General features: G+C 40.8%; 1 protein-coding gene across 1 annotated transcript; it reads left to right on the top strand.

The window, feature by feature from the left end:
• Positions 1-692: 692 nt before the first annotated feature.
• LOC308049687 (semaphorin-4D-like) lies at positions 693-7424 on the top strand (the record flags this gene model as incomplete). Its single annotated transcript, XM_080359461.1, has 13 exons — positions 693-795; positions 1195-1340; positions 2468-2527; positions 2723-2821; positions 3001-3100; positions 3250-3360; positions 3559-3710; positions 4030-4205; positions 5234-5390; positions 5725-5947; positions 6338-6453; positions 6865-7031; positions 7364-7424. 13 exons carry the CDS (start codon positions 693-695, stop codon positions 7422-7424), a joined length of 1671 nt encoding a protein of 556 aa, XP_080215587.1.
• Positions 7425-10172: the final 2748 nt, after the last annotated feature.

Below are 10172 nucleotides of genomic sequence, written 5' to 3'. Positions count from 1 at the left end.
TCACTTGGCTTTTGCGAGGGCAGTTTCCTCAGCTGCTGCTGTTCGTCTGCAGATGGAAGTGCAGAAAGAACAGAGATTCTCTTCTCTATGAAACCAGATTTGGCATTGCTATGTATATATATCGTTTTTATATAACATATATAACACCTGGTGACGTACTGTAAATAAGGCAGTTTTAGCTATGATTTATCATAGATGCTTAAAATAGCTGACTGCTGCAAAATGTTCTCACTTGTTGTTACTCTTTGTGAAATAATACTTGGATGTTGTGCAGAAAATCTGAAACATTGCGTCTTGCAAATAAGAATCGCAGACTTGGCGTGAAGTTAATAAATAAATGCATTGTTTGCTAGGAATAGCTTGAAATAGCCATCAGAGTAGTGTCTAGTTCTGATTAGTATCAGTACAGGTAATAGCCCCAAAATCTTGTGAAAGGGAATGGTTGTCCCTGAAGGTAACCAAATATTATAGTGAACTTAAACTGCTTTTAATTTTAGGACATCTGGAAGTCATTATCTGGATGAAAAATGTGAGAGTTTTTGACAAGTTTGAGAAAATATTTGACAACCACAGATACTTTGGAGACCTTCCGCGGGACGTTTTCACAAACCATGAAGAAATTACTGCCTGTAATTATTTAATGACAAGGAATTAAAACTGGGAAGAACTGCTTTCTAGTTGGAGCTCTGAAAATGGGCAGCGCTGCTGTCGTCCTTTATCTTGTCGTGCAATTAATACGAGGGACCGAAGCATCTTTGGGGAACTGCATTCCTAGAAAAACAGTAAAACACCAAAGTAAGTGAAAAGTAATAATTCCACAAGCAGAAAGAAACCTAGCACAGTGCTGGGAGTTTATTTTTTACTAGGCATCAAAAGAATGCCATGGACTGTTTCACTCCAGTGTTGCGAATGCGCTCACCCAAATGACAGTGAGGAATGCCTGAAAAATCATTGTTGTAGCTGGAGGTTCTGGCTTCTAGGCAATAATTTATTTTCATGTAATAAATTGGGGAAAAAAACCCCCATGCAGTTATTAAAATACTTTCATATTATGTAGAAAACGTGGAAATGCGTTTAAGCTTTTACTTTTGACCTGTTACAATTTGTTTTCAATCTGGATTTTTTAAAAATTACACAACACTGTGATTCTAGTGATAAATATTTTAAAAATCACTTATCTTCTATGTTTTACAGCTGGAAATATAAATACTTTTATGAGAGAAGGATTATCCCACGTTACCACTCTCCTTGTGAGTGAAGAAACCGACACCTTGTTTGTTGGAGGCAGAGATGCGGTGTTTGCTCTTGACTTGAATAATATTTCCAGAGAAATAGCCAGGGTAAATTAAAGACTTTTCTTTTTTATACCTCTTGAAAAAAAAAGAAGTTCTTTGCCTGTGGTTTTTCTGATTTGAACGTCACAGAACCACAGAATGTGTCCAGGCACGGATGAGGAGCGAGTTGAGAGTCTGTGGGTGAAAGTTAAGGGGCAGGCTGGCAAGGGTGATACTATTGTGGGCATCTATTACAGGCCACGAGATCAGGGTGAGGAAGGTGATGAGGCTGCTACAGACAGCTGAGAGCAGCCTCACAGTCACAGGCCCTTGGTTGTGCTGGGGGATTTTAACTTCCCTGATGTTTGTTGGAAGGATGACTCGGCCAGCCAGCATCTGGGTAGGAACAATCCCAGGTTCCAGTATAAGTTGGGGAATGAGCTATTAGAGAGCAGCGTAGGGGAAAGGGACCTGGGGGTCCTGGGGACAGCAGGGTGACCATGAGCCAGCACTGGGCCCTTGTGGCCAGGAAGCCAATGGTACCTGGGGTGGGTTAGAAGGGGGTGGTCAGTAGGTCAGAGAGGTTCTCCTGCCCTTCTGCTCTGCCCTGGGGAGACCACACCTGGAATCTTGTGTCCAGTTGTGGCCCCTCAGTTCCAGCAGGACAGGGAACTGCTGGAGAGAGTCCAGCGCAGCCACCAAGATGCTGAAGGGAGTGGAGCATCTCCCGTGTGAGGAAAGGCTGAGGGAGCTGGGGCTCTGGAGCTGGACAAGAGGAGACTGAAGGGGGACTCATTCATGTTTACAGATATCTAAAAGGGGAGTGTCAGGAGGATGGAGCCAGGCTCTTCTTGCTGACAATCAACAGTAGGTCAAGGGGCAATGAGTTCAAACTGGAACACAAAAGGTTCCACTGAAATATAAGGAGAAACTTGTTCGTGGTGAGGGTGGCAGAGCCTGGCCCAGGCTGCCCAGGGGGGTTGTGGAGTCTCCTTCTCTGCAGACATTCCAACCTGCCTGGACACCTTCCTGTGTAACCTCATCTGGGTGTTCCTGCTCCATTGGGGAATTGCACTGGATGAGCTTTCCAGGGCCCTTCAACCCCTGACACTGTGGGATTCTGTGATAATTTTGTGGAAAAGAAAAAAAAAATCAGCACAACCTACCACCTTACAAGTATTTTTGGCTTTCAGGAATACTGGTTCCCTACACAGGAAAGACAACTGGAGTGTATTCGTAGAGGAAAGGACGAGGTAGGAACTTCTGTTTCCCCCTCTAATTTATTAACTAAAATGAAAATGCTACAGTATCAGGCTTCTTTTTAATAAGGAAGTAAAAGCAAGTTGAATTTATTCTGTTGGGTTGGTTTGCTTGCTGCTAAGACACCAGGAAATTTTTAGCTGCAACCCCCTACACTATGTACATTTTCTTTGTATTTTCTATTTTAGATGAGATGCCAGAACTACATCCTCTTCCTCCATAAGATAAATGACTCCGACCTGTATGTTTGTGGAACCAACGCGTATCACCCAGCTTGTGATCATATGGTAACTGTGTTTGAATAGAGGTTGTACTGAAGGTATTTGAGTAGCATCTTTGAACACCTTTCTCAAAATATTCCTGTTGAAAATTAGAAACTTTCCTCATTCTTTTATAAAAGTATGAAGGACCAGAAGAGTGCTTACTAAATGTTATTGTTTTCATCCTATTTAAATGTTTGCCGTAGGTTATCCATGGGGCAAACATCAGCTTGCGAGGAAAAGCTGAAGAGAGCAGAGGAAAGTGTCCATTTGAACCAACTCTGAAATATGCGTCTGTTTTTGTAGGTATGTGTAGACTGAACCTGAAATAAGCTGTTGGTTGCTATTACCCTATTTCTGGTTTTGCATATCAGCCCAATTTTTTCCTTACGATACATCATTGCATTTTAAAAATAAGGACTTTCTACTTTTTTGTTTCTTCCAAATCTTTACAGATGGGGAATTTTATTCGGCTACTTCAAATAACTTCTTGGGAACAGAACCTATAATACTTCGCAGTATGAGAAATCCTGTAAGAACAGAGTTTCAAGCATCCTGGCTAAATGGTAAGAAGGTTTTTCATCTGTTTCAGTCTCTTGAACTTTAGTTTGGTGTAAGAATTATCTCTAGAATATAGTAGTATGTTATAGATTGATTTTGAGCTTTCGAGGTCCCTTCCAATCCCTGACATTCTGGGATTCTGTGATTTATGTTTGGGATTTTTTTAATAAACTTAAAATGTTTCATGTATTTATGTGTTTCAGAACCAAGCTTTGTCAACATGGAAATAGTGCATGAAAGCGAATCTAATCCAAATGGAGATGATGATAAAATTTATGTGTTCTTCACAGAAACAGCTGTTGAATTTGAATTCTATGACAAGCTGCTGGTCTCCAGAATTGCCCGTGTCTGCAGAGTTAGTGCTTGTAGTATAAAGATGTTGTTCAGCGTATTGCAGATGAAGTTTCATAGTTGATTAACAATGGTATCTACACTGGCTAACCAAACAAAATTCTGTGATACACCTTGTATTTCTGAACTAGTTTCTCCTTCTTCCTGCTAGAACAGAACCAGCTGTTCAGGTTGCATTTGACGTTTAAACCTTTTTTCTTTGCCTTTGAACTCAGATTTGTATTGAAAGGCCAACTGTATTTTTCCCCACAGCAATGCTATTATGCGAAAATTACATCTACTTCTTATGCGTTCTACAGTGTTGCTGTTATTCCTCCCTTTAGAGCGATCTTGGTGGAAAACGCATATTGCAGAGAAGATGGACGTCATTTTTAAAATCCCGCCTTTCCTGTTCCGTGCCAGAATTAAACTTCGATTTCAATGTTGTTCAGGACGTCTTTTTACTTCGGAGAAGAAGGTGGCAGGACAGCATGTTCTATGGAGTTTTTTCCCAGCAATGGTGAGATAGAGGGCCACATATTCTACTGAAGTTTGTAACGAACAGAGCAAGGGTTCCCACTTCAGCGTTAGTAACCTGAGTACGGCCTCCTGGCTTTAACTCAGAACGAGAAGCTACCAGCTACTTACGCTGCATGTTTTAATGGGCCACATTTGTTTTTCTTACAGCTTGATCCAACAGAGCGAACATTATCATCTGAAACAAGGTGGTTTTGGTTCCTGGGCCAAAACCTTAAATTAAAGCCTAACCAAAAGCTTCTCCTAAGCCAGGTTTTTAGAGTTGCGTTTTTTCTAGTTGGATGGTGGGACAATAAAACTAATTACATATAAATTTACATAATTACATACACAAAGCCCTGGATTCTTCTGATCTCTGTTGCACTGAAGGAAATAGCTGACATTTCAAGGTGCAGAATTAGTCTCATGTTCCAAAATAAGTATCTGTCATGGGCTCCTTGTCTAATGTTCTGTGAAAATGCAGACAGAGCTCCAAACAAATTCCTGCAGGTTTTAAGGTTAACCAGCTTTTCCTTAATACCCCGACTAATGAAAAACAAGACAAAGTGTATCAACACTTTACATGTCAAAAAATACCAAGGACAAAGTAGCCGAGTGGGTAATTCTCATGTTTGATAAAAGCCTCAGAATGCAGCACAGTCAGCACTGTCCAGCGTAACCTGCTGCCACCTATTTTCCTGTCAGTTTATATCCACTGGAGCTTTTAGATGAGTTTTGTTTCTGGTAATGGCAGGTTGGGTTCAAAGTCTCCTAAAACAGGAGTTTGTAGAACATTTATTCCTTTGGATGTGGCAAAGAGACAGACTTGGGATTCACTTGTAGAACTGAAATCACACCAGTGTCTGATCCCGACGCTCCTAAAAGCTTTTTTAGTGTGCAGTATGTTTTGTGTGATCCTGAAAAAGAGACAGCAGTGTGCGCTGTGGAGATTGGGTTATTTGGTAATATTTCTGTATAGAAGCCAATCAAACCTGCTTTTATTTTGTGTGTTGTTTTGTTTTTTCTTCTAAGGGGAAGATTAGACATATCAGCTGTTTGTGCATACAGTATGGAAAATATTCAGCAAGTCTTCTCCAAAGGAAACTACAAAGGACCAGTAACTGTAGAACATTCCCCTGTTAAGTGGATGGTATATAGGGGAGAAGTGCCAGTTCCACGTCCTGGTGCTGTAAATATTAATTTACTTGTTCTAATTAAAGAACAGCCTGTGGATTATCTTTTTTGATAGCAAATCCTTAGCTCATGTTTTGTTTTACCAATATAAATGTAAGTTTTATAATCAGGAAAGAGATCCCTGCTTTCTCATTCCATCATATGAAAGTTACAGTTCTGCTCTGCAGGAGATGTGGGGTTATTAGCTAGTTCATAAAGTGTGAGGGGAGTAATTATTTTTATCTTTTGAAGTAGAAATAACTGCATGTTTAGAAGGAAAGACACCTTTTTATGTACCTTGGTGAAATGTAAAAGCAATTGTAATCATGTTCGTTATGTTTTGTTTCTAGTGCATTGATAATTTTGCCCGGAGTATTGGGTATAACGCTTCTTCTGACTTGCCTGACAAAGTCCTGCAGTTTGTTAGAGATCACCCTCTAATGGATGATGCTGTAAATCCAATCGGGAATCGACCGGTGCTGCTGAAGCGAGGTTCAAACTACACCAGGATTGTAGTAGACAGAGTCACTGGCCTAGATCAACAAACATACGACGTTATGTTTCTAGGAACAGGTAAGTGCTTTTATTTTAGGAAAAGATACTATACATTTTTATGTATTTTGTTCCAGAGCCTTCAAAAAAGTAAAAGTGTTCATCAGCTCTGTTTGAAGTTTTGCATGTTGGACTTTAAAAGGCTCTCCTTAGGAACTTTCCATATCAAAGGAGATCTGGCATAGTAATATTTGCAAATTCAGGAATCGTTTAAGGTCTTTTTCCCCCTGAAAAAAATCATTGCTTCTCTTTTATTGGAAGAAAAAATAAGAATTGCTTTGAAGAATTTCAAGAATTCCCTGTGTCCAGGAATGTCTCCTAAATCTCTAATTTCAACAGGAATTATCAGGTTAAGATGTTACACTATGTTTAAACAAGTTTATCTTTAGAAATACATTTCATTTGATGTAGACGATGGATATTTGCATAAAGCTTTCAACTGTGATGAGGAAATGTTCATTGTGGAAGCGCTGCAGCCGTTTGCGTCTCCCGAGCCCGTACGATCGCTCCAGCTGTCGTCTGCAAAGGTACGACTTCTGTCCCTCCATATGGCAAGTGGCTGCTGCTACGCCTTGCCTCAGGCATTGTTATTCTTCTGGCTTTTAAATAACCCGTAAATGGCTAATAATTCTGCTTCTATTGTATTTGTTAATAACAGAAGCACGAAACATCTTTTTTCTGTAGAGAAATAATTTGTGTGGGCCAAAATATAACTGAAACAAGCCTTTATGTTCATTAAAAAATTAAAGAAGGTACTCTGTCATTTTGCATGATGGGAAGATAAGTTTTTTTCTTGTTCGTATCATCATTTATTCTTACAAGATTTTTAGTTTACTGATATTTTAAATAAATACCAGAAAATCTTACAATCCGTATCAGAAAATAACAGCTGAAAATCTCTCTTACTGTTGTAAAAAACCTCCTTGCTGCGTTTCTAGGGGATGCTCTACGTGGGGTCCCTGTCTGCAGTGGTGCAGCTCCCGGTCGCGCAGTGCGGCCGCTACACGTCCTGCGTGGATTGCGTCTTGGCGAGGGATCCGTACTGCGCCTGGTCTCAGTCCGCAAACAAATGTGTTTTACTGGCAAATCAAACTGGTCATACCAAGTAAGTAAAAATGCCTTCTAACACACCTTCTAACCCACCCCAGGTACCATTGGCCTTCTTGGCCACAAGGGCCCAGTGCTGGCTCATGGTCACCCTGCTGTGCCCAGGACCCCCAGGTCCCTTTCCTGGATACAGGCACTGGATACAGGCCCCACTGACCACAACTCTCTGGCTTCTTCCCTTCAGCCAGTTTGCAGTCCAAAGATTGCCTTATCTGCACACTCCTAATGTCCGTAACACAAAACAGGGGGGGGATTCCTAGAAATGGAAAGACTCAAGCTGGTAAACTTCTTGTCTGTGTTTTCATCTGTTTGTTTTGGTTTGGTTTTTAGGAATTTAATTCAAAGTGTGAAAAATGGAGATCCTTCCAGCTGCCATAGTGTAGGTATGTAAATGTTTGTTTTAAGAAATAATACATTTTAACTTTGTGCGATCAAAATGCTCGCTAAAAGTCGTGCCTTATAGAAAACCATAGAATTAAAATTATGTTAATTAGCACTTTAACATATACATTCTGTAACACATCAGTGGGAATAAGGCCAGCAAGGTGTCACTGACAGGTAGCCAGACCTGTTAGTGGCAGCATTTCTTTGTTTTTACCCCTTACCTGTTCAATACCCATTGTCAGACTGGTAAATTAAATGTTATATTTATTTGAATACATATTTGGTTTTGTAAGTTCAACTAAAACCCCAAGTGCTCTTACTTAAAAAAAATTATCTCCATCATTTCAGAAAATAGTGTCAAAAAATGTCTCTTTACTCTTGGAAACAATGTTCATCTTAAATGTGTTCCCCTGTCGAATCTGGCAAGCGTAGTGTGGATGTTTAATGGGAGGAGACTTCAGGCTGAGGACTCTAAATATCTCCTGTATGATGGAGGAATAGCAATATTGAATGTGACAATGGATGCAGCTGGATCCTATGATTGTCTGTCAGTAGAGAAATCCAAAGGGAAGGAATTCCGTATCACTATGGCCCGCTATGCCCTTTATGCCCAAGAAAAGACACGGGAAGCACATGTTATCCCGACAGTGAATAAGTATAGCAAAGCAGAAGCTGAATCTTTTCAGTCTTCAGAACAACCTTCTTTACTGGATGCGGCAGCAAACCAGAAACCTGTGAACAGCCAAAGCGAGAACCTTCTTTTAAAACTCTTGGGAACTGGGTTTGCTCTTCTTTTCTTTTGCCTGTTGCTTTGGAACTTCTACAAGGGTCATATCTCTCTGCCTTGGAAGAAGAGAGAAATCGTCTCCAAACCCACCAGTACGGCTGGCTTGGCAAGTCCAGCCCTGGCTACAGAGGGGTCAGGCAGTGCGAAGAATTGTTCAACCCCACAAATGAACATCTTGTGTTAAAGAATCAATGCTTGTCAGCTTTTCAGAAGGAGTGCAGCGCTGGTGCCCGTCACGGTGCACATCTCACAGGGTGCTCTGGGCACTGGCAGCTCACGGAGCTGTTTGGTGAAGGTGACGTGATGTTTCCTGGTAAGGAATGTGGAATGTAAATTTAGGCAGGAGTCAGAAGCTCTGAATGGAAGATGATAAGCTGCATTGTGTATTACATAGATGCGTTAGCAGTTATTACTTTTTAAAAGCAAAATTCCTTGTCTGGGCACCTTTTGGACATGATAGAACCATAAGAATAAATTTCTTTCAAAAATTGACACTGATCCACTTTTTTGTAATGTTGGGGGTTGCCCAATTACAGAAGTTAATACTTCAGAATCTAATAATACTTACCATTTAGTGCTTTCACCTTCAGACTTTCTGTTTAATCTACGAATAGCAACTAATTAAGTCTCTCAGTGCCCCAAGAGGTTGCTACTATCCTCATTTTACATATGAGGTTAAATTACTTGTCACTGACCACAGTGAGTATTTGTGTCAGATCTGCTGCTTTGTTCAAAGTTCCTGAGTCATCTTCCTATATTTTCTATTTCTCTATTTTCCTCTTCTTTCCATTTATTTAAGCTTTCGAAACACTTTCCACACATTTATTTTTCTAATGAGTTTTAGTGACATCTTCCTCTGTCCAAAAATGTCAAAAATCAACTTAGGTACTGCATCGTTGTTCCGAACTTGTTTCTGAGGTGTGGTCAAAAGCCACATTGTAGCTCCTCTTTTTAAAGGCTATTGAAAGTTGAGCATTTTTTCTGAGACACTTTCTGTCTTCAAGTAAATGTTCTCTTATGTTTTCTTGTATGGAAAATACCATGGGTTCTTGGTCACGAAAATCCCTGGGCAGTCTCTGCTGCCTCACTCTGTCTCTTGCCAGATGTGCATGAAATACAAGTTTGATGCTCTTCTAGACATGGGTAGCTCATTTCTTTTTTCCAGTTTTCACGTAGCTATGGAAGGCGAAACCTGCTTGGAAATGGGTTCTCCTATAGTTTTACCAGCTGTAGCAAGACACCTGCTTTTGGGTTCAACAGGAATGCTTGGAAATGAAGACGATGTGTACAACAGAGATAACCTGGAGAGGAAGAAAGGCCAGATAAGCAGCTATTCCGTGTTCATTCTCCCTTAAAACATCAATTGGTGAAGCTTCTTTCCATTGGAACAAACTCACAGTCTCTTCTTTCTGCCAGGATCAAGTGATTCTTCTGTTACACTTCATCACAACAGGTTCTTGTGTTTTATGTGCAAATACCATGGAAGGGAGATGAGGGCAGTCGTTGGACTTGGAAGAAGCAAATTCACAGATTACTGTGTCTGTCACGCAGCTACTTACCAACACAGTGAAGTTTGCCCTTGCAATGGGAGGACGTAAAGGTGGGAGAAACAGCAGCATTTCCAGGGAGGTCAAGCCATAGGCACGGAGTGTGGACCAGAGAACTATAGAAAACGGACGTCTGAAAATCAGAAGACTGGGGAGCTGCTGGCAAACCATTACCCCAGGACCTGCTGGGCTGTGTTTCGGTGATTGTGTCAGTGCAATGCAGAAAAAGATCTGCGGTGAGTTATCTTGTCTCGGTTTGAAAGGGAGCCTTGCAGGGCTTCTTTACCTATAATCCTACTCCCTATATGCAAAGGGCTATATGGAAATTCATGATACAGGCTGGATAGTGGTATGTGACTAATAACAAAGGAAGTGATTGAGATTTCCATTCTTTCCTTTGGGGACACTCACTCTCTTCCCT

This window comes from Nesoenas mayeri, assembly GCF_963082525.1.
Source record: "Nesoenas mayeri genome assembly, chromosome: 25".
Classification (NCBI taxonomy): domain Eukaryota; kingdom Metazoa; phylum Chordata; class Aves; order Columbiformes; family Columbidae; genus Nesoenas; species Nesoenas mayeri.
Note: the sequence above shows the minus strand (reverse complement) of the source record. Positions and strands in the feature narration are given on the sequence as shown.